Genomic DNA, 25,592 nt, shown 5'->3' with positions numbered 1-25,592 from the left:
GGAATATATTCCTCCAGCATGTTCTGTTTATTGTGGTGACAAGGTTTAGGTCCCTAGAGCGTATAGCTCGAAGGGATTGAGATTTCTTTAAGTGGAGCATGTCCAACAGCTCTGGGTTTGACATTACTTTGTATGTTAGGCAGAGATCACCTCTGAATAGATGATATGCGACAGTGTAAAGCTGGAGTTTTGAGTCTGTCTGCGTAGGGCATCTGTTTGAGGCCAGTAATCCTCTTTATGAGGTATTTCTGTGGCCTTTCCAGTTGTTGTAGATGTCTTGTGAGGTACATACCAAAAGGGGTGTTGTACTCTATAATGGGTCTAATGAGTGATATGAGTGATGATTAGAGGGGAACAATGACCTCTTTTTTTTTTTTTTTTTTTTTTTTTTTTTTTTTTTTTGGATGAGAAAACTTTTATGATGAGGTGTGCCACATAGAAGGATTTCCTGACCACTGTAGCGATGTGATTATCAAAGGAGAGACTACTGTCCACCTGTGTCCCAAGGTCTCATCACACTTTTGGTGTTAAGTAGACTACCACCTATGTGGTAGTTCATGGGTACAGATGTTTTTACTAAAGGGGATGGCAATGCTCTTTTTGGCATTGAGCTTGAGACCATGGCTTTGACACCAGGCATCTGTCTCAGTGAGGCCTTTTTGTAGCATGTGCACATCGTTAGGAGTTTCGATTATGGCTCCTAGTTTGCAGTCATCTGTGAATTTAGTTAGCAAAAGATCTTCTGTGTTAGCCTGTACTTCAGAGAAGTAGATACCAAACAGGAGAGGACCCAGGAGTGAACCCTGTGGTACTCCACTTGTCATTGGTCTGAAGTCTGATCTGGAGTCTGCTACTTTCACAGTGTGGGTTCTGTCAGTAAGCCAGTTGGCAACCCATCTTGTGACATAGGGATTTATACCTAGTTTAGTGAGTTTATCTGTAATTCCAGAGTGGGGGTGGTGTTGAATGCCTTGGCGAGATCTAGATAGGCTGTGTGAACCACCTTACCCTCATCTATGGCTTTGGTGACTGCTTCAAAGAAGTCTATCAGGTTTAGGAGACATGATGTGCCTTTTACAAACCCGAACTGTGTGGGGTCCAGAGTTTGGAGATCTCCAATGTCTTTGTTTAGGAGTTCCATGATGATACGTTCCATGGCCTTGCAGACCAGGCTCGTCAGGCAAATGGGGCAGTAGTTCCCGGGGTCTGTTCTGGCCCCCCCCTTTGTGGAGTGGGATAATCATCACGGTGCACCATTCAATGGGCACAAAGTCTGAGGTGAGGCTGTGATTGAACATGGTACATAGGTGGGGTGACAGTTCATTCTGTAGCTTGTGTAGAAGGCAGCCTGCGATATTGTCAGGTCCCATGGATGGTGTGTTCTTGACTCTGGAGAGTGAGGTTTTTACCTGTGCAGTCGTGATTACAGGAATTTTGCATTCTTCCCGTATAAAGATGGACCCTTTAGGGGGCGAGAGGGGGTAAAGTTAGCACTGAACCTATCTGCCAGGATGTTAGCAATATCAGTTGGTTCTGTATATTTAGTGTCACTGTGCTGTAACTCCAAGCAGACCTGAGTGTTGCCATTGAGATTCTTGATCTAGCTATAGAATGCTTTGTGGTTGTTTTTAGAATCGGTGCCGATTTTTGTTTTCAAAACTAGCTTTGGAGGATTTTATGAGGTATCTCATCTTCTTACTGAGGCTGACCAGGGAGTTCCTCCAATTGTGGGATTTTACTCTTTTTTTTTTTTTGCAACAGTTTTTCTTCTGTTGTAGAGTTTGTTTATGGCAGAAGACCACCAGATTGGCTTCCATTTTTGGAGGATAGGATCTTGGTTATGTTAGGGATAGCACAATCCATGCACTCATGTAAGTGCTTATAAAAGTGTATTTGTGTAGGATTCAGCAGTCGTACCTCCATTGTCAATCTGCATGGGTGTCGTGAAGTTTGCCACTTCTGTTTTAAGAAGCGTGAAGTTGGGTTTAGAGAAATTTTTTACGGTTGTTTTCCTAATAGATGGTGGGAGCGGGATGCGGATGGCTAGGGTGATTAGCTTGTGGTCAGATCTGACCAGCGAGGAGCTGTCCTCTGGTGTGGAACACCGGTCACCCATGTTGATGATGACCAGGTCTAGGATATTCCTGCCCCTGGTGGGGGTGTGGATAAGTTGATCCAAGGCGTTGGAATTGATGAATTCCAGAAAAAGTTGAGCATAAGAGTTGGTACACGAGTTGTTTCCCCAGTTAATGGTGGGGTAGTTGAAATCTCCTATTATTAGAGTGTTGGGTTGTACCTTAATATTTTCCAGTGTATCAATTAAAGAGGAGTGGGAATCCTGGGGCATGGTGGGGGGATCTGTAGCAAGCTACAATCTGGATTGTGGTTTTGCCCAGAGTTAGTTGAACTTGGATAATCTCGGATGCATTATGCTGAACAACTAGCTTGGAGGTGTGGATATCCTTAATGAATATGCACATGCCTCCACCTTTAGTGTTTCAGTCCAGGTTTGATGGCCGAAAGGTGTGGTATGAATTAAAGCTTGGTAATGCAGGGGTGCTCTCTGGAGCTTTGAACCAGGTCTCTGTCACTGCACAGATGTCCGTGTTCTTCATTTTAAGGAGTGCCTCGAGTAAGTGCATTTTGAGGTTTAAACATCTAGCATTGAGTAGCATTACCCTCAGGTTTTGCTTGCTTGTACCTGTTACAGTGGTGAATTTGTCATTTGAACCTTGCCTAAAAAAGGCAATATAGGGGTGGCAAGAGCCTTTGCCAGTATCCGGAATCCCAAGGGCGACAAGTGCAGGCCATCTCTGGCAAAGCATCGTGGTCTGTCGATCATGTCATCCCAGGCAGACAGATAATGGATTTCCTTAGAATAACACCAGAAGCTTAACCAATTGTTGAAGTCAATCATTTTGTCCTTGTACTGTGGTATCATTCTGGGTGATGGCAGGATGCTACTCAGGGCGAGGGTCATACCTGCCTTGGCTACAAGATCAGAGAGCTCCTCCATGTCTCTTTTCATGTAGTCCAGGGAGGTATGTCTCAGGTCATTCACACCTACATGGACAATGACAGAGTCATATTTGTATGTGTTGTGGAGTGACCTGAGTGTGTGCGTTATGTGACAGATCCTGGCATCCGACAGGCAGCTGACAGTAACTTTCTTCTGCAATCTTAATTTTGCATTTTCTCATAATATGCTTCTGCAAGCTTAATTTTTAGAGTTTTGAATTGTCAGGTTCATATGTTAAAGTTTATTCTAACTGCGATGTATGAAGAAATACTTGTTAGCAGTTCCTTCCTGTGAGGAAAATTCTGCTTTCTGTGATTTGTTTTCTTCTATTTTCAGGTCACTGCTCAAGTGTATTTATGACTCTCTAGATACCACATCCCAGGGCTGCTGCCACTGGTACTGTGTTAACTAGGTTTGCCTAGCTATGTTCCCCAAACCTCCCAGTGGATGTAAAAAATGAGATTTTAAATTCAGCTTTGGATAGAGGTCCAGTTTTTGGTGTCTCTGCTACCAAGGTTATCAAAAAAAGTGATTGGGGGGTAAACTGATAACAGGAAATCTCTGATGTTTCAATCCTCCTTCTCTAAGGATTTTTTTACACCCTTTTCCAATTTATGCAAGAAACAAAACTAAATGCTGGTAAACAGCTGTTTACAAAAACAATGCCAGGGAGGTTCCAAAAACAAAGGACAGTCAAATAAGTCAGAATGCCTATGAGACCTTCTTGTCCCCCCACCCTGGCAATCCTTTACCCCTTCCAGAAGGTCTGAATCACCATTTCCTTGGTTTGCAACAGACTGTGTCAGACAAATGGGTTCTGATACTGATTCAGCAGGGTCCACACTTCAGTGGGAAGAAATCCCTCCTTTTCAGGGAATTATTCCACATCTAGCAGACCAAATCCCTCTATTCCCTCCTGTCCTATAGCACCTGCTTTCTCAGGTGTAATAGAAACTCCTTCCCAGTGGGGAAGACTTTTTTTTATTCAAGAACGTTTCTAGTGCCAAAGAAAGTTCTAGACCTTTGTTTCTTAAACCAGTATATATTATATAGTATTATTATATATTATAAGTGTTATATATTGTATTATATTATTAGTATTATATAGTATAGTGCCCAGGTTCTAAAAGCTTTCATGATACAGTCTCTTAGTCCTCCTTTCTCATTTGAGTTTTGTTTTTTTTTTTTTTTTGGTGACCTTAGATTTAAAAGATGCCTATCACATTCTTATCCTTGCAGACTTCAGTCTGTTCTTAAGGTATATGTGTGGATCACGTTATCAGTTCTTTATCCTTTGGAAATCCACTGTTGCAAGAGTGGTCATAAACTGTCTAGCTCCAGTTATAGCACATTGCAGGCTACAGGTTATTCACATGTTTACATATATAGACAACATCTTTATCTTTGAGTGAGAAAATTGTCAGGAGCAGCAGTTACTCCCTCCTTTGATCCCACCTGCTTTTTGGTGTGTGTGTGTTTTTTTTTTTTTAATGCCAAGGTGTGGATGTTTATTTTGGTTGTTCTTAGCAGTGTCCTATGTGTGCTCGGTGCCCTTCACTCTGTTGGCATGAAATTTCTGAAGGGCTTGGTGCCCAAAGCAGTCTTTTTAGGCAACTCAGCTCGAACTTCCTAACTGTTTGAACTTGTGGAAGGTGCCCGAAGCTTTAGAAGCTGCCAGCCGTCATATCTTATGCAGAATCTTACTCGTATAGCTTTTGCTGCTGCAGCAACGATCATTCAGATGTTTACCATTATAGTAAGTTTACTTACACAACTGTACTTTCTTGATGTTAGACTGCTACTGGTGTTGCACAGAGTGCTGTTACCAAACTATTCTTCCATATGTATATGCATGTATGTATATATATCTATATATATATATATATATATATATATATATATATATATATATATAAAATGCGTATAGGATTGATTTGTTGTTTAATTTGTCCTACAGAGAGTTAAAACTGTCGCTAATTGAAATTTGCTTTGCTGTTTGTGTTTCTTATTGTTGAGAAAATTACAGTCGTATGATGCAGTACTAATTTTGGTCTTGAAGATCTGTTTTAAGTTCAGGCCTGTGATGGGTTGCATTTGTAAATGTTACTTGAGTCAAGAACTAACTGTTGAATTAAATGTGTAGTCAAATCTAATACATCTGTAAAACATTCATGTAATGTGTTTTCCCCAGGACTTCCCTGAAAGCAAGATTTTGGTAGCCCATGTGAGTGTTCTTAGTTAAATATTTAAAGTGATACTATGCCTTAAAATTAAAAAAAAAATCATAAATAAATTGTTTAATCTGCATGCTTTTAGCAAATAAAAATATATTCTAACCCTTCAAGTATATGCAACACTTGAACTTAGCAGTTAACAGATTTTTTGAGACTAATACATGCTTGATAGAAACTTTGCTTAACAGATGTTAACCGTGATTTATATTGTACAGCATTTAAATTTACTAACTTTTCAGCAAAAATTGACACTATGTTGGCTTTTAATCATTAATTGCCTGTTAATTCTTTCAGAATGTAATGGCTCTGTCTAACTTTTTGGTGTGTTTTCATTGACATAGTGCTTCTTAAATGGGCATGAAAATAGTAAATGCTTGATCAGTACATAACTAGGGCTGTGCAGATGCATGCCAAATCTGACTGTTCCACATACTGCTGCTTGAGCTTTGCAGATCTGTGCTGTGTCTGGATGTTTGACGGACTGCTCCAGGAGCTGTGCAGATGTGTGATTGATTGGCAGACTGCTCCATGAGCTGGGTAGATGCATACTCTCTCGGTTTTCATCAGACTGCTTCATATGCTAGGCAGATGCCTGCTATATCTGGGTGTTCAGCACTCAACTCCATGAGCTGGGCAGATGCGTGCTATATCTGGGTGTTCGCACTCTGCTCCATGAGCTGGGCAGATGTGTGCTATATCTGGGTGTTCAGCACTCTGCTCCATGAGCTGGGCAGATGCATGCTATATCTAGGTGTTTGGTATACTGCTGTATGAACTGGGGAGATGTGTTATATTTGGGTGTTTGGCTGACTGCTCCATGGCTAAGCAGATGAGTGCTATATCTAGGTGTTCAGCAGACTGCTCCATGAGCTGTGCAGATGTGTGCTACTGGTCTCTATTGCGTACTTTCATAGACTCTTTTGAGAAAATGTATTATATGACATGCAACTTCATAGGCACTGGCATATTTTAAACTGTATACATATATACTATGTGAGGGTTGGATGTGTGAAGCTGATATTTGATGTAGTGTCAGACCAGAGATTACATTCAAAGTGTTCAAATTAATTTACTGTTTTTGCTTGAATCATTTATTGGTTTTCTGTCATTGGCATATGTTAGTTTGGAGGCATTCAACATCTGTGAATGATGCACTGCACAGACACCTGAGTATGCTAAAACTGTTGACACAGCATAGCTGTTTTCATATAAGTATGCCTAGTGGATCACAGGGCAGATTTTCCTGTCTTATACATTATTAACATGACAAGATAACATACATTGATAGGACTTTTGCTGTAAGTGCAGCCAGTAGGATCATCTCAGCCTTACAAACTTTGTTCATTAATAGTAAACATCTAAACACCATTGTCCATAAGAACTATACCTCTTGACCTGTAGCAGCATCCCTTATCCAGGGTTCATGGTTTGCACATCTTAATGCAATCCAGTCCTTTCTTGCCGTTTGACCTCTATAATTTTCAAGCAGGCATTTAAAGTACTTTCTGTGATTAAAAAAAAGTCTCGACCTAAACTATTCACACAGTGTACCAGTTTGTTTACCATACAGTGGAGCTGAATCTTCTCTGTGGTTATCTGTACTACCTTTGGAAACTTCAAATATGTTTAGAAGTATTGCAGTGGTCACCATTTTTAAAAAACCCACTCTCAACCACTGAAACTAGATGCCTTCCTAACTGTATGCCATGTTATTCAAAAGGAGTATGGAGAGGGACAAATGAAAGCATTATGTCATAGCATCTTTTGGAGGGTTGCTTGTTGAAAGCAAATGTAAAATTGAGTGATTGAATGGCTTTTGTTAAAGAAACAGGAGTTCAGGCCTGATTTATTAGAGGTGGCTGGGACTGCAGCTGCACTCAACATTTTCTCTGCCACCTTCTCCACTATGAGTAGGTAACTGGCATCAGTTGCCTGATGCCTGTTTTTATACTGTATTTATTTACTGTGTACTAAACTACATTGTTATACTGCAATTGCCTGCTGCACTTTGCCCGTAAAATCGAATTTTATTGCTGTTTTCACCGTTTAGCAAGCTTTTTTGTTTCCACTGTTTTAAGTATTTACTGGTATTCTTTCACAGATGTAAAGCTATCTGCTCTGCCTGCTCTGGTTTTCCCACCAAGCAGTACCTGATCTGTACTGTTTAAATCATTCTTTAGAGCTTCCTTGCTGATTTTCTGCTGTTTTAAAACATTTTTTCAGTGTCTCACTGCTGTTTTTATGCTGTGTTAAGCATTCTCTAATGTTTCTTGCTGAAACAAGGGTAGCTAGTAGCTGTACTATTGTCCAGATCCAGGCCTGCTGCTGCTGGAACTGTTTGTAGTAGTTTGTTTTGAGCACGTTTTCCACACTATCTTTGATTGGAAGGGGCCTATCTGCACTTTTGTGAGAGAATTATGTTGATTGGGACCTGACTGGTAAAGGGAGGCTGGTCTAAGACTTAGGATAAGCATCCTCGTTGATCCATTTGAATTTTGTTAGTCTTTTTAAGTTTTTGCCTCTGGCATTTAGGCCCTACATCTGAACAGGTTTCTGCTTGTTTGCATGTCACACAGCACTACGCACTACCATGCAGCTGTGCACCAAAGCTGGACAGTTAATTCAACAAATTTTCCCTTGAAACCCAGGCAGAAATATCCATTCGCCGAGCTCCTCCGTGATCATTTCTGAAAAGCCACTCCTAGTGACAACAGTATTCAACCTAGCATTATGGACAGTTAGACTACCTGCCAACCTTGTTGACTTGGGTCTCGAGGTATAGGGTTGCCACCTTTTAACAAGGGCAAAGTGGGACATGGGGGTGGGGTCAGCAGGATAGAGATGTGGCCAACATGACACTGGCCACACCCCCACCACGACATCACCAGAGTTGTTAAAGGAGATGCAGTATTAGTTATGGATGCAACATTGTGACATTACAGCATACTGAAAACTCAAACCATTTAAATGAAGTGAACTATTACTGCAAACACACACTAATCAGTTGTAACAATAAGTAAACTTTAAATGAATAAAAAATACACTACTCATTAAACAGACACTTGTTTATTTAAAAAGTTAAAACATTCATAAACCAACCATTACTATTCAGAAAGAAAACTTAAACAAATCTGCATACCACATACAAGCCAAGTATAAAATTAAGACTTTTTATTATCAATTAAAGCTAAAGCAAAGAAAAAACACAAAACTACATACCCTAGTACTACATACTGCACCCTAGCAAATTAATGCTAAACAAAGAAAAAAATAAAATTACAAACTGCACCCTAGTATTTTATACTGCACACTAGTACACTAAATCACTTTTTTTTAAAAGTGTATTTTGAATTTGATTTTATGGCTTGAAGAAGGGGCCGATTTGAAACAATATTTGAGTAAAAGTCACAACATTTCATCCGGTAATTTATACTCATCATTAGTTCAGCTTTTAACAAGTCCACACTACATCGGTTTCGCACATCTGTCCATTTACCTTTCACCAAAGAAAAAACTCTTTCTGCAAATGCGTTTGAGGGCGGTATAGATAAAACCCTAGCAATTACCGGATAGAGTGTAGTCAGTTCAGGCCCTTCTTTGAAAAGCTTCAGCCACTTCTCTCCTGGGTCAAGCTTGTGTTACATAACTGTTCGAGAGAGGGCCTAATTGCCAAGTAGTCCCTAAAAAGATAATCTTCATCTACATCCTGCAGACTCGGGGCAGTGGTCACATTAAGCAAGTCACTGAAGGCAAAGGGCTCATTTAGAGGTAATTTAGATAGTGTAAACCTGTAGTTGCTTTCAGTATAATCAAACCACTGCTCCAGGTATTTCACTGCTGTCTCCAAGAACACAATGAAGTCTCTTTTCAGTTTGTTAGCAGAAGTGCTGTCTAATGTGCTCATAAGTGCCCTAAGTTTCCCTCCAAAGAAAGCACCTCTTTCCTGCAGTTTTTGCTTCAGAGAGACCATTATACAAAAAGTTTCCATGACAGTAAGTGCTGATTTTTCTAATGTACTTATATGTTCATTAAAATCAACAAGAACAGCACAGGGAAAGTGCAAATAGTACTGGTGCAGCGTAGGCAATTCATTCTCACCATGTTCATTAGCTGAAAAGTACTGCCATATCTGCCGGGGGGTCTCCTCTCCTCTTCTCCCTGAGAGAGAAAATAGGACTGGAGCACTGGGAGATTTTTCACTACTCTTTCAATGGCTGGGAGTAGTGACAGCCACCTTGTTGGCGCATGTCTTAACAGACTCTCAAATTCCATGCCACAAACCTCAAAGAAGTCTTTCAAGTCTCTGGTCCTTGTGGCCGAACCTGAGAAGTGGCTGAAAAGTCTCATTACAAATGCTTCCACGTTGTATGGTAGTTGTGCTGCAGCTTTTTTGGCTGCATTGTGAATGATATGGGCAACAAAGTTAGCCTTCTGGAGTGATGGGCACTTTTCTTTTAATTTGGTATACACACCAGATTTCTTCCCATAGTTCACACTGGCATTATCAGCCCCATAATCTGAAATGCTGTTCCAGGGCAAGGAGTGCCTTTCCATAATGTTGGAAATTTGCTGTGCCGATTCATCAGGGTCTTCATAGAAGTCCAAAAGGCCATTCACCACCCCTTCTTCTTTAGAAAAATACCTCACAACAAGGGGAAATAATTTTTATGTTCCCCTTGTTCGAAGCATCTGATGAAATTGCAAATGAAGTGCCTGGTTTTTGAAGGTCATGCAGGAGGCATTCCAATGAGTGTGGTCCCAAAACATTTTCGACTATGGCTTCAGCCTTGGTTCTGCCACAAGATAGTTTCTTTGCAGTGACCGAGTCACTGTACAGTTGGCTGGCCAACTTTACTGCACAGTCCAAGCTGTTATAGGAAATATTGTGCTTAACAGCATGGAAAACCTCAGAGGCTTCTGCTGCAATGATCCTAAGTTCTGGTCCCTCAAGGTTTGCCTTCCTTGCCCACTTTGTCATCAGGTGAGTGGATTTAGCTTGAAGAATGGCAGTCTTATGTTGTTCAGTTGCCTCGTGTCGTGCAACATCATTTCTTCCACTATGGGTCACTATAAATTCTCTCTTGCAGTACCTGCAGAATGCTTTGACATCATTGCATCTCTCGATCCAGTCAAATTCTGTTTTCCAAATGTCCTGTCACTTGCACATTCTCTTGCTGCTGGTTGACTGTGATGAAACTGCTGATGTCTTCATGCTTGAATCTGTACTTACCTGATATGCAACATATTTACCAACACTGTGTTAGTAGGGTGCAGTAACATACTGCTGCACAGCACAAATGAACTGGCTTAAAAAACATTGGCACACAAAAGAACTGGCTCGAAAAACATTGGCATGCGAAAGAACTGGCTTGAAAAACATTGGCACATGAAAGAACTGGCTTGAAAAACATTGGCACATGAAAGAACTGGCTTGAAAAACATTGGCACATGAAAGAACTGGCTCGAAAAACATTGGCATGCAAAAGAACTGGCTTGAAAAACATTGGTACATGAAAGAACTGGCTTGAAAAACATTGGCATGCGAAAGAACTGGCTTGAAAAACATTGGCATGCGAAAGAACTGGCTCGAAAAACATTGGCACGCGAAAGAACTGGCTTGAAAAACATTGGCATGCGAAAGAACTGGCTCAAAAAACATTGGCATGCGAAAGAACTGGCTCAAAAAACATTGGCATGCGAAAGAACTGGCTCGAAAAACATTGGCATGCGAAAGAACTGGCTCGAAAAACATTGGCATGTGAAAGAACTGGCTTGAAAAACATTGGCATGCGAAAGAACTGGCTTGAAAAACATTGGCACATGAAAGAATTAGCTCGAAAAACATTCGCACATGAAAGAACTGGCTTAAAAAACATTGGCACGCGAAATAACTGGCTTGAAAAACATTGGCACATGAAAGAACTGGCTCGAAAAACATTGGCATGCGAAAGAACCGAGGAATGGAGCAGAAAAGAGTTATTACAGTTTGAAAAAGGTCAAATAAAACACTAAAATGAATGAGAATGCACAGTGTGGATACCATAGACCTGATTTAGCTTTTGACCACAGCAGGTAAAAGAAATGTATGGCACTAATTTACACAGCGCAATGATCTATTAATGAACATGCCCAACAGCAGCACTGGTCGTAATCGGATTATAATGAAAACAGTACATAAGTATGTTGAAGACATCACTAAAACACAAAATACAAACTTTGCTATGTATAAACGCAAACTACCCTGTAACAACGACATGGTTTAGCACAATCTCAAATACATTGCATTAACTTCTGAGCGTCCATCCACAAAAAAAAAATAAACAGGAAAAAAGTCTGTAAACATTTTAACTTTTAAAAATACTTCTTGCAAGAGAAGTAATATAAACTACAATGTACAGCAGACTCCATGGGCTCCTTTTACCTCAAAACATAGCAATTAAGAGTAATTTACCCAGCACAGCAATGCAATAAACAGGCCCAAGTAAAAGCAACACACCCTTATTCACATTACAAGCAAAGCAGTACATTTTAACCTTATTAAAAATGCATAATAAATTAAATGCACACATTTACAAGTATAAATGAAAGCAATCTTGAAACTGCTTTGGTAAATTGGCAACATGTACCTACTAGAATAATAAATGAATTACATTAACTGTTAACATTCCCCCTCAAAAGGTAGACTTGCACCACATACACATGGACTTGCAGGAACTAACAGGAAAAATTACCTAAACAGTATATCGTAACTTCCTGAAAACAGCATTAAATTGCACACATTTCCATACAAAAAAGTGCAAACTATGCTCGAACATTTTCTATCTGCAAACAGACAATACCCAGAAAAAGCTACGACAGTAGAAATGCATCACATTAAATTTATATTTCACTGCCCCCCAACAGAAATAAACAACTTCTGTACACAGTTCAGCCTTTTAAAAGTAATGCTTCCAAATCATACCCCCAAGAATAATAACAATTACATATACATTCAGGTTTTATATCTTTAAAAACTACTACTCAAAAATATCAAAATAACCACTGCACAGATTTAAATACTGCGTACTGCACCCACCATCTACCTCTAAACATTAAAAAAAAATTAAACCACAATATATTCCCATTTTAAACTAGTACTCAAAAATCTCAAAATAACCACTGCACAGATTTAAATGCTGCATACTACATCACCATCTACCTCTAAGCATTATAAACTTAAATAAAGCACACTGTTCCCATTTTAAGTAACTAAAGCCACAAAATGCAATTATGTACTTACCACTATCACAGTTATTGCTGGGTTAGCTTGCTTCCTTCCTGCTGGAATGGCCAGTTGGATGTTCGAGTAGTGGCTGGGCTGGCTGGCAGGCTCCCTTGCTGGCTGGCTTCTTTCCTGGCTGGCTTCTTTCCTGGTTGGCTGGCTGGCTGGCTTCTTTCCTGGCTGGCTGGCTTCTTTCCTGGCTGGCTGGCTAGCTGGCTTCTTTCCTGGCTGGCTGGCTGGCTAGCTGGCTTCTTTCCTGGCTGGCTGGGCTGGCTGGAGAAATAGAATGTCAGATCTTTTTCGTTCGCAGCTGTTGTAGAGCTTAGTGCTCTACACCTGCGACCTTTATGGGGCTCTTTTTAGCAAGTTCCCGCCCCCTCCAATCCCTGCAGCCAATTACTGTGCTGCATTACCACCTGGACCTAGCAGAGAATCCCTCTAACTGCAGGTCCGGGTGGTGACGTAGCCACATTGCCGTGGAAAAAAAGGGAAGTATTTTCGGCTTTCCCACGGCAATTGAATTCGCGATCGTGAAAAGGGGAAAAACGGGACATTTGAAGTCCCACGCTTGGTGACTGTGGGAAGCGGGATGAGAGGGCTCAGCCTGCTGACAACGGGACGGGTGGCAACCGTATTGAGATAGTGTAGCAATTGCCTCATGTACACAGGCAATCCTCTACTAATAGCAGTCTAGTACAGAGTGCGAAAGATGTATTTACATAAAGAATCTAGAATCCATTCTCTGTCTCACTCAAAACAGTAACATGGAGAAGGTTGGCAACTCGCCCACCACTACATATTCACATAATACCATTACTCATACATATACCACTACTCACACACACAGTATGCATCAAACACACAAATCCCACATATGCATAGGTTCTCTTGAAAAACTTATAGAAACAGCAGAGACCTCCAAAACACAAGTCTGCTACAGCTAATACAGTCTCCACAGCACCCATGACACATAGCAACACAAGTGTCTCACCCACCAAGCCTGTAAGGTGTAACACTCAAAAAGACAAGTTTTCTTGTCATTGGAGACTCAATTGTGAGACACACAGATGTCCCACTCACCAGGTTGGACAAGGAAAAAGTCATGGTCAGTTGCTTGTCCGGTGCCAGGATTCGCCAAATCACACATGCACTCAGGTCTCTCAGTAAAAAGTACTGTTATGACTCTGTCATAGTTCAAGTTGGTATGAATGACCTGAGACGTACCTCACTAGACTATATGATGAGAGACATGGTCAAGCCCTTTGAGTATGTGTCCAACACAGGTATGTCCCTAGCCTTGAGCAGCATACTATCCTCACCTAGAATGATGCCACAGTATAGACAAAAAATGATTGATTTCAATAATTGGCTTAGTTTTTTGTGTCAGATGTCAAGGGAATCCAGTTCCTGTCTGCCTGGGAAGCCATGGTCGACAAATCTCGCTGCTTTGCCAGAGATGGTTTGCATCTGGCAATCTTAGGCTTTCGGCTGCAGCAAAGGCTCTTGCCTCTCCCATAGTGCCTTTATTAGGCAAGGTCTCAAACATTACCGATGTGAAATTAACCAGTCAGAACAAAACAAGGATCATGCTGGTAAATGCTAGGAGCTTAAACCAAAAACTGCACTCCCTGGAAGCACTTCTGTCACTAGAAGATGTAGATGTCTGTGCAGTCACAGAAACCTGGTTTAAAGCCTTGGAGAGTACCCCAGCCGTGCAAGGCTACAATGCCTTCTACACCTTTAGACCGCAAAATGAACCTGTGAAAACTGAAGGAAGGGGTGTTTTTATCTATATTACAGATACATTCACCTCCTGTCTAATTAGACTGGACAACTTCATGGAGTTACTCCAGGTTCAGGTTATGGTGGGTAAAACTTCCATTCAAGTCCTAGCCAGTTGTAGATCCCCCTCCATGGGTCACGACACCCATGAAGCCTATTTAACCAAACTGAAAACAATACAAATTTTACCGAACTCACTGGTTATGGGGGATTTCAATTAAATTATCCCACCGTCAACTGGGAAACCTACTCTAGCCCAAACTCGCTACACAAAAGTTCCTTGACTTTGTGAATTCAAATGCCCTGGAGCAAATTGTCCATACTCTAACAAGAGGAACAAACATTTTAGATCTGGTCCTCACCAACATGTCAAGTAGGTGCACTGCTGCAACTGTTGGACCCTCATTAGTTAAAACTGACCACAAATAAGTCACCTTCAAACTGACACTAATGCCAGAACTCACAAAGGGTGAAATTAGACTAAAAAACGTCACCAAGGCAAACTGTACCCTCCTAGGTGAAGGTATAAATGCATTCCAAGCCCCACCCCAAGCAGAAAATGGTAACTACGCCAAAACTTACACTAAAGCCTGTGCAGTCACTTGCATAAGTGTATAAACTTGGCTGTACCATATAGAATCAAAGCTAGAGCCCTAAGTAAAATCAAGCTCCTATGGTGGACTTCCAGCATCAACAGACTGTACAATAAATGCAGAAAGTTGCTGTCCAAGAAAACAAGGACCCAACAATGGAAAAGCACCCTCCTCAGCCTTAACAGGCAAATAAGACAGCTTGGCAAATCCTCCAGGAGCTCCTTTGAGAGAAACCTATCAAGTACTACCAAAGATAATCATAAGGCCTTTTACAGCTGTGTACGTAACATAAGGGTAGGACCCAAGCATGTACAGAACTGGTGGTAAACGGTATCACACACACTGACCCCACAGAGATAGCAAACCTACTAGCGGATAGGTTTGGTGAAAATTTCACTCCCTTATCCTTTCCTGACTACAACAAACACTCCCAACCCCCCCCCCCCATTACATATCTGAAGAGCAGGTCCTCAAAACCCTGTCCAAGACAAAGAACACAGCCTCTTTTGGACCAGTTGATATCCTACGCTGTCTTCTAAAACAGGCTAAAACATGAACTAGCATCACCACTAAGTACCCTTTTCAATCGTTGCCTAACCACAGGCTTTGTTCCTGTGGAATGGAGAACAGCTGCAGTTATTCCCCTTCACAAAGGTGGCCTAGCAACAGGGAATTACAGATTCATAAGCCTGGCCAGCCTCATCTGTAAGGTCATGGAACGTATCATTATGGACCTCATAAATGAAGACATAGGCGACCTCCAAGCCCTGGATCCTACCCAGTTTGGCTTCATGAAGGGCAGATCCTGCCTGTTAAATCTGGTGAATTTCTTTGAAAGTGTGATCAAGGCCACTGATGAGGGCAAATCTGTGCACACAGCATACCTTGACTTGGCAAAGGCTTCTGACACAATCCCACATTCAGGTATTATTGAAACTTAGCAAACCGAATGTAAACCCCTTTCATTGTAAGATGGGTTGCCAACTGGCTCACAAACCGGACACTCACTATCAAAGGGGGTAACTCCACATCAGCCAGCAGACCTGTTACCAGAGGGGTGCCATAGGGATCGGTGCTACACCCCCTACTGTTTGGTATATACTTCTCAAAAGTTCAGGTCAAAATTAAAGGGTTGTGGCTGACAAGGTGTGCAGACAACTGCAAACTTGGTGCAATCATTGAATCCCCAAATGATGTCAGTATACTCCAGAAGGGTCTCACACAGACCAGCGACTGGTGTATTACTCAGTCTCAAATTGAATGCAAAGAAATGCATCATCATTCCCTTTGGCACAAACAATGTCCTTTCACACTATCAAATCAACATCAGTAATCTAAGTACCCATGAAGTGGAAAGGGACCTGGGCTCACAGGCTGACCATGACCTTAACCTTGACCACCACATCTACTGTTGTAAGGAAAGATCTCCACTTAGTTCACTTAATTAGTAAAGGCATTGCCTCGACAGCAAAAAGGTTATATCCCCCCCATGCTTGGTACTTATCCAGCCCATAATTGCGTATAACTTCTCGTTCAGTATGTAAGAAGATAAAGGGCCTCCAGCATGTGCCTTGCATGGACCGACTAAAGTCCCTGTCACTGTACTCTGTACCATATCGCCTTCTTAAGGGAGACTTATACCTTGCCTACAGAGCAACCCATGACCCAAACCTAATGAACTTACTGCATATCCTTAAGTCAAATGGGTCTAGGGCTACCCATTCCAGGGACTGAAGTATTGCCTGTGAGTTAAATAGCACTTGCTGGAGGGACAAATTTATCTCCCAGAGACTGCCACATCTTTGGAACAGGCTACCAGTTAATGTGAAGTAGAGCACCTCTGTGACACTGTTCAAGAGGAACCTGGACAAGTGGATGGAGCACGATAAAGTCTTACCAGGGATAGCACCCACAACCCTCCTGGGTATGGGCAGTCATCACTGCAGTCTTGGGTAATGACTAGTACTTCTGTGGTATTACATTGGGTTGAAACGACTAGGCTTAAAATGACCTCTGGGTCGATAGCCTAGTAATCTCCTATGACCCTACATTATATGGTAGAATACCTTTAAGAAGATTGTGTTCTAGACCCCACTCTTAAAAGTGTGTCCTGGGTGTCTCTGATCACTGCATTGTCAACCAGACGTTCGCTTTCTGATTGTTCAACAGTGCTAATAATTGCCTGAGGTGTCAGCTCCCCTACTGAAGAAGTAGAGTTTGTTTCTGGTGTCAGAAAGTCCTTCTCTGCGGCTGTCTACCTGTAATTTTTTGCCTCCTCTGGCATTTGGTGATCTATATTGAGTGTGGCAGTTTACTATTGTCAGCCTGCCACCGAGTCCAATATTGTTGGTGTCCCTTTCCATTAATATTGGTGTGTGTGTGTGTGTGTTTTGTTTATTTACTTGGTGAGTACATACTAAGTGTGCAGGTTCTGTCAGCCAGGTAGAATTCTCTGTACAGATGACAGAGTTGGCATCCTGTACTGTACCCTCAATTGCTCCACCTTTTGAAGGCCATTCATATCTGTCCCTCTGATTCAGATATTTCCACTTCTGGTTCCACCGTTACACATACTTAGAACAGAGCATGCACAATTTCCTTTCTACTCTTTATGCACCCTGTAGTGGCAGTCCTATTGCCATTTGGAATATTCAGGAGAAACTGATCTAGGATGAAAATGTCCATTATCATTAGCTAGTAGAACTGAAACTGTGTGTCTTCAGCCAGTTCAACATACTAACATTCAGAGGTTAGTAGACCAGTTGGCATAATGGAAGTTCTTTCCCTCCCATGCACAAGGTATAAGGTTCAATCCTGATCTCTGGCCAATGCCTGTATGGAGTTTGCATGTTCTTCCTATGTCTCTGTGGAGATCCTTCCACCTTCCAAAAATATGCTAAGCATTTCTACTGCAAATTCACCCAGGAGCAGAGTTGTGGACAGCAGCACAGACACTAGATGATGCCTTTAAGGGGAAGAGTTCTACAGACCAACTGCTTTACGCATCAACTGTGATGCGCAGTATCCTCAAGATAGAACACTCAGTGGTGTAAAAATTGGCTGTAAGTGATGGGTCATGTTGACTAATGTCCCCAAAATGGGCATGGGTATTTGTTGGTAATAAGTGGGTTAAGGATTCAGCCTACTCTGACTTGCGCCAGGGATCCATGCTAATGCTGGGAGGGTTGTATGTGCCTGCCATAAAAGCTCACCAGTCCTGGTGCAGTAAGCTATTGGCTGGCCTGTGTCTAGTTTCCCAGCTTGAGTTACCTGGAGTAGTTGTGTTGAAAGCTGGACATAAAACCAGTCAACTTGAACTAAGGATTGCTACACACATTGTAGGTATACTGATGGGACATACCGTGGAAGTTGACAACATGATGGTAAGGAGGAGGCGGGACATACCGTGGAAGTTGATAACATGATGGTAAGGAGGAGATGGGACATCCTAGGTATCTAGGAGGTAAGGGAGAGGCGGGACATCCTAAGTATCCAAAAGGCAAGATGGAAAGTCAGTGCAGCAAAGTCACTTGGCTTGGGGTCCAGACTCTACTACTCAGGGAGAGAACAGACTAGCAATAATATGGGACATGTGGTGAAGAAGTGGCTTCAGAAGACCGTGAGGGATGTCATCAGAATTAGTGACAGACTCATGGCAATCAGACTCCATTGTAAGGATAGGGCAGTATTCATAATCTCAGCCTGTGTCCCACAGCAGGGTTTTAACAATGAAGAAAAGAGTGTATTCTGCCATTTGCAGGACCTACTAGATAAAACAGGACAATATAAGTTGGTGCTGATAATCAGTGACCTGAATGCATATACTGGGACCGACAGAACAGGGTATGAGGACTAAGGACTGCCTGGTTCCACATGGGTGGGACAACAGGAATAAAGGAGAAGCCATTCTAGACTTCTGTCTGGCAAATGGCTTGATGATAACCAACACACAGCTTGGCAAAAGAGAGTTCACAAGATCATATATGAGACTAGCAGACGTACGACTTGAGTAGACTTCCTGCTAGTAAGGAAAGGGCACTGGAGTAGAATCAGAGATTGCAAAGTCATCCCCAGTGAAAGTCAGAACACAGCATAAACCACTGGTTACCACAATCCGCTGCAGGCTAGGCTGAAGATTTGGAAATTGGCCGTAGAAAAAGCCCAAGAGTTCAAGGAATTACTCAAGGCTGTAGCACCATAGGATGAAGAGGAAATAGGTGGAATTAAAAAAAATGAATGGCAGTGTCTCAAAACAACTTTTGTGAGGACTACAGAACAGATAAGCATCCGATCAAGGCATAGAAATAAGGTGCATAGGCAAAGCTAGTGCTGGAATGCAGAAGTCCAGAAAGTTATCAAAAGAAAGAAGTTCAGGAAAAAGTGGGAGATAGACAGACCAGGCTAAGAAGGAATTCTGGTCTGCTAACAAAGAGGAGTTACAATAGCAAAGAACAAGGCTTCAGAGGCACTCAGTCAGCTTCTGGAAAGTGCCTCCGTAGATGGCACAAAGAAACTCTGCCAGGTTGCAAGGCAAAGACAGAAAGATGATCCTCTAAGGCCTTTCAAAAGACATGCCATGAACCTGTTCACCAGCCCAGAGGTCACAAAGGCAGATGGAAGGAGTACTTCCAAAAGCCTCTGGATGAAGAAAACCCCACAGAAGCTGTACTGCCCCAGACGCACCCTAAGATGAGAAAAGAGGAGCCCACACTAGAAAAAGTAAGAACAGTACTTAGAAAAATGGAGTCAGTAAAGGCAACGGACTCTGGTGAAGACACAGCAGGTATGATCAAAAATGTTGGATGAAGTACAGGAGAAATGGCTCCTGCAGGTATTCATAGCAGTATGGAGAGAGAGGTGTATCCCAGATGACTAGAGAGCAAGCATACTAATGCCAGAGTACAGGAACAAAAAATTGATACATCTGTATTTCCCACATTTGAGAATATCAAACTAGTGTTACACTGCATGAAAGTTCTGGACAAGGTGATTGATAAGTGGATACACAGAGCAGTAGGTAGTATGATTGGACATGAGCAGTTTGGATTTAGATTAGGATGCATCACAACTGACCTGATGTTTGCAGTGAGACAGATAATTAAGAAGAAGCTAGACATGAGAGTCCAACAGGGCATTCCTAGACCTAGTGAATGCATATGTCTGGTCTTAAGAAAACTGATTTTGCAGTCCTGCAGTGGTTTAAAGTCCCAGAAACATTGGTAGAATTAGTGCAGGCTGTGTATAAGGGCCCAAGGACTGTAGTACAAACTTTGTTCAGTCTCAGAGGGGTTCCCAGTGGGAATGGATGTGCATCAGAGTTCAACTCTGTGTCCACTGCTGTTCAAACTAGTGATGGACTATATAAGTAAACAGGTCGGGGGTGGGGACATATCAACAACTGCATTGATCTGAAGACCCCATATGCATAAAATCAGAAAAAAAAGTCTGGTGAAGTTTCTCACACGTTGTGTTTCCAGTGTGGGAGCTGAGACATTTAGTGCCACAGGCAGTGGAGGAGTTGTTGGATAGAGACCTCAAGACCAAGTTACACATATGGAGACCAGTCAGTGTATTGATATTCTGTGTTAAGGGTAGTCATTCTTGCCCAACAAGGATTTCAGGGCTCCCTTCCCCAAGGTGTGATTGCCATTTACTCGATGGAATGGCTCTGGATTGGTACATAAGCAAGGGCTTCTTGCTCCTAACCCCAGCCTTTGCGAAGAGATGAGGGTATGGGAATGGTCTATGAAAAAAAATCACTTTTTGATATTCGGTCACGTTCTGAGTGAGGTAATTTCTGTAGAAGGTAGGTTCGATTGCTGCTCACTGCTTCCTTGTGAGTGATCCCTCAGGCAGTAAGTAGCACAAAAGCTATACTGTCACTGGAGAATGCCTTGATTTGAAAACTTTGCATCTCCAACCAATGCTGAATGCAGCAGCTCTTATTGCCTCATCTTTCCATGGGGAAATGTCTCCCTAAATGCTGTAACTTAGAAATATTTCCAGAACTCTCTTAGACTTTTGCCCCATTTCTAATTATTCAGTCATATAATGAAGGAAAACATGCCCAGAATCATTGTCAAAGCCCCATTTTGGCCTCAACGATTATTGTTCCCACTGTTGTGGCTTCAGCTGGAGAAGCCTGTACACTTGAGACCTACCAGAACAGAACCCTGATGGCTATTGTGATCTGTGCCTGACGTATAAAGCCATGTCCAACCCAGAATTAATGGACATGCTCCACCTCAAGAAATCCAAATCCATGAGAACTACACGCTCCAGTGACTTAAACCTCAGCACAGAAATAAATAGAACATGCTGGAGGGACAGATTCATATCCCAGAGGCTCCCCTCACTCTGGAACAAAATCCCAATCCATGCCAGACAGAGCCCCTCAATGACCCTCTTCAAGAAGAATCTTGACGTTTGGATGGGAGATCGTAAATTTACCCCTGGGATCTCTTCTGTGTCACTGCTAGACAGAGGCACGGTAAACTAACCTAAGTCAACTAATCTAAGAAGGGTGGCGAAAGCCAAACACAGTCTGGCTAGGGTTGTAAATGCCCTAGAGCAGATAGCCTAGTATCAACCTGTATCAACCTATGAACCTATTGTGTCCAGCAAGCCTAACCTTCAATTACTTCATCTTACTGCATTGTTGCTCTATTCTACAGCCGACTAGAAAAGAGTTAAAAACTTCCTTTAGTGTCCAAATCCTCACTTATGCCCAGAAACCCAATGCTAGGAAAGTTCACAAAAATAAATGGATACATTTTTCTGTTTGGACTTGTGTCCAAGGGGCTGTTCCCCTTTACAAACACCAGTTATTGCAGCTTTTGATTACCCTTCCCAAAATGTTTTATACAGGCATAAGTATCTCTTAAGTCCACCTTGTAGTTACGTCCAACGTCTGTCAAATAATCCCCCTCTTATCTGTAGCTTCTTTAAAAGTTTGCAAAGCATTTTTGAGGGCTACCTTATGAATCCAATTTTATTTTTATGATCCTTTCCTTTCAAAAGATTTGTAATTTGTATTTGAAAAGTTAACTCTTCCTTTTGTTTTTTGTTTTTTTATGAGCCTGCTGTTGTAATTGATTTAGTATCTCTATTGAAAGGCCCCTTTTATTGGTTATTACTTCCACCAGCACATTTTTGAATTGCAAGCCTTGTATTGCAATCCCTTCTTACTTTTGTCTTCTTTAAGCTAAGTCTTCCTTAGTCAGTCCATTCATTTTACTTTTCCCAAATTATGCTAACAGAGGTAAATATCTATTACATTGTATGACTACCCATGCAACTCCAATTGTATGCGGATAGAACCCAATCATTCAGAAAAGATTCTCAACTCTGTCTCTAATAAAAAAAATATTGGGTAGAAAAGTTACAAAAGGTATGATGTTTTTCAGGCTGCATCTCTGGCCATCAGCTACCTGACACTGCCCCTTTGAAAAATATAAAAAAGAAATATGGACATGGGAAAGGGAGAGATTTTATATGGTGCAATATTTATGCAAAGGAGAAATACAAGTTAACTAATATAGAGAAGGTAGTTTCAAAAATATTCAAAGAGAAATACAGGCAAAAGCATCCAGATATGGAAAATTTCACAATAAAAAGATTAATAGCACATGTAATGTGGAAAAGATTAGTAAAGCAGAAGTTAAAGAAATAGAAGTTGAAGTTATGGAGTGTCTGCGAAGTGAAGGTCTAACACGGACAACATCTCAGCATGATGGAGTGAGTCCCCAAAATAAGGAAAAACAAGATCAAGAGACATGTGAAGAAGAAATATGGACAGGGGAAAGGAAAATAGATTTAATATGATATAATATTTATGCAAATGAGAATGCAAAACTAACCAATACAAAAAGAGCAGCACCAAAGATATTTGAAGAGAAATACAGGCAAAGGAATCCAGACATGGAAAACTTTACAGTACAAAAAATAAGGAGATTAAGAGGAAAAGTAGAAAAAGAAATTAGTAATGGAGAAGTCAAAGAAATAGAAATTGAGGTTATGGAACAGCTGCAAAGAGAAGGATTTAGTGTAGAAAATCAAATGCAGAAAGCACCATAACAGGAAAGAGCAATGGAGATCCAAATTAAGGGGAAACCAGTAGAACAGGAAGCAATTGGTCAGGTGCCATATCAAGTTATTTTGGAGCCTTCCACAGGAAACCAGTATAAACGTCCATTTGAAGATAGACAGCAAAGGAAGGAACAGGAAATTGTGGAAACTGATAGTCAGTGTTGAGGAGTGATAGGCCAGTGAGTTCCCATATGATAGAGCAACGGATGGCACAGGATGAAGTTGAAGCGAATGTGCCACAGGAAGATGCTATAGAATCTACTATAGAATGCTCGCAGGAAACAGAATATAAGGAATGTGCCCTCAGTTTGGAAGAAAATTAGTTAAGAGAAGAGTTACTTGATTTAATAGACAGACAGATGTATCAAGTTCAGTGAAAGAAATAGACAGCAGAAAGTTAATAAAACCCTAAAAGTCAGAAGTTTGATAAAACAAATGAATGCAGTAATTAGGACTGTCCGTAGAAATCCCTGTGATATAACAGAAGTAAACAGAATATATTACTGTGCTGCTAAATTGATAGCTGATAAAGTTCTACCATAGGAACACAGGGTAGCTAGGGAAAGGAAGGGGCCAAAGCAAATACCATCATGGAAATATCAAATGGAAAAAACTGTAAAGCAGCTAAGACAAGAAGTGTCACTGTTAGAAGATTATAGAAGAGGGAACAGATTGACAAAAATACTAAGAAAGATAGATGTGATAAAAGCAGACCAGGACTTGTGTACCATCACAAATAACAAACTAAAAATTTCGGCATATGCGTAAAGACTTACCCCGGGATTCATGAAGCTTGGCGCAAGGACGGTTTTAGCCTTGCGCCAAGCGTCCTCCTTACAGATGGTGTAGCAGCATCATATGAATATTTATGAGGGCATGCTGCCGCACCCTCAGTGTGCACAGGAAACGTGTGCGAGTGCAGGGGGCGTGTTTAAGTGCTCTACGGAGGCTTACAATTCCCCCACAGCACAGTTGCACAGCCTACAGTGCTTGCTATTAGAGCCCGCCTCTAATAGTAAGCAATTAATTCACTGTCCATGAATACTGAAATGTATACTAAGCATACAAGAGTGTCCACGAACACTGAAATAAAATCAAAGTAGTAAACACACAAGCACGTAGTGGAATGTTGAGCCCCGTCCCTAGAACTATCACAGTTAGATTCCCCGTGTCCCTATTTTACATTTGTATTGCTTCATTATTGAATGTGTAAGCGAAGCGCAGTGTGTTTGCGCCATTGGGTAGTGTAATAATACATGTAAGGGACAGACCACTGCAGTGACAACGAATGTTGTGAAAACTACAGGGATTTATTAGTTAATTGAACTCTCTCTCTCTCTCTCTCTCACCCCTACCATATGTGCAAAAATAACCGATTTACACAACTCATTTGGTATGTCTACACTCCTAACCTTTGTTGGGACAAATGTCCTATTGGTTTATAAATATTCACATCTGTTTCTATGCATATTCGCATCTGTTTCTATGCATGTGCCATGTTAAAATACTCTCATATTGGTGTCCTGTTGCCATAAATGAAACCTGCATGTTGTTGTAATGGTCACTGTTTACCCATATATGCATGTGTTCTGCCTGCTCTGCAACTATTTTATATTTGGTGCCCTGGGTAATGGGAATACCTATGCATGCTGTTATAACTAATCGTGCATTCTGTTGACTATTACGAACCCATATCTGCCCTAAACATGCTACAACATAGCTCGTTTGGGAAGGCCGGTCCCAGCGGACCCATCTGTCCCACCTCAGCTGGCCATGGCACCGGGCACCAGCACATCTGGGGCCCAGCCTGGGACCTCCTCGTCCATTGGCCCTGCACCACCTTCGGGTGGAACCACCATAGGGGATGGGGCTCCACCCCCCCCCCGGGAGCGGACAGGAATCTGTCACCCGTGGTACGGTCTGGGCCGTGGTGCGTAGGGAGCTTGACAGGAATATTCGAGACCGCCTATGCCAGCCTGAGGGCCGAGTGGTGCAACTAGAGGGTGAGCCTGCCCCTCCTAGACAGCCCCCAGCACAGCCACCTCTAAACTGTGAAGGTGCAGTGCTGACTGCCCATGAGTGGGGACCTCAGTCCCACTGTATCCATTTGTGGGCTTATGGGCTTGCGACTTCCAAGCACCCCTCCCCATCCAAGGCCCCCCCCCACTTGTCATATACCACTCTTGTACGCATCTTGTTTGTCTTGTCTGTCATCCTACCCAACCTATCCTCCCTGATCATACCTACTCTCCTTCCCCAACATCCCACTCTCACCTAAACATAAAAGACAAAAAGGGCAATCTGTTCCCACAAAAAAGCATGCCCCATACATAGCTGTCCATTTTGCACACATGTCCACTGGACACATGTAAACGTTTCTAATTGGCATCACAACATACTATTGTTGTCCTCACCCCTCTCTCAGGGTTGTGAGTGTCCAAATGTACTGCCAAGTTTATTGCATATGCACAGCCGTTGCTGTAGAAGAAATGGACAGCTATGGACCTTCCCTACACCCTTCCTGCACATCCCTAGCTACCTTGCCTACTGTCTTTCCCTCTTTGTGCCCCTTTTTCACCACTTTCCTATCCCCCCTTTTTTCTTTTCTTTTAAAG

The 25,592-nt window shown here is 41.9% G+C and overlaps 1 protein-coding gene across 3 annotated transcripts in view; it reads left to right on the top strand.

Annotated features, from left to right (window-relative positions):
• Positions 1-25,592, top strand: part of PPP1R21 (protein phosphatase 1 regulatory subunit 21) — a 1,169,673-nt gene that overhangs the window by 136,090 nt on the left and 1,007,991 nt on the right. For 2 of the 3 annotated variants that reach the window (XM_044055334.1, XM_044055351.1), the window contains exon 4: positions 5,211-5,243. The exons of the other annotated variant lie outside the window; for it this stretch is intronic. In XM_044055334.1, the coding sequence (XP_043911269.1) occupies positions 5,211-5,243 (33 nt within the window). The remainder of the gene's footprint in view (positions 1-5,210; positions 5,244-25,592) is intronic. 3 annotated transcript variants of the gene reach the window in all.

The sequence above is a fragment of the Protopterus annectens genome, chromosome 1.part2 (genome assembly GCF_019279795.1).
Source record: "Protopterus annectens isolate FY-2018-M chromosome 1.part2, PAN1.0, whole genome shotgun sequence".
In the NCBI taxonomy this organism is placed as follows: domain Eukaryota; kingdom Metazoa; phylum Chordata; order Ceratodontiformes; family Protopteridae; genus Protopterus; species Protopterus annectens.
The sequence above is the reverse complement of the archived record's forward strand: the minus strand, read 5'-3'. Positions and strand labels throughout refer to the sequence as shown.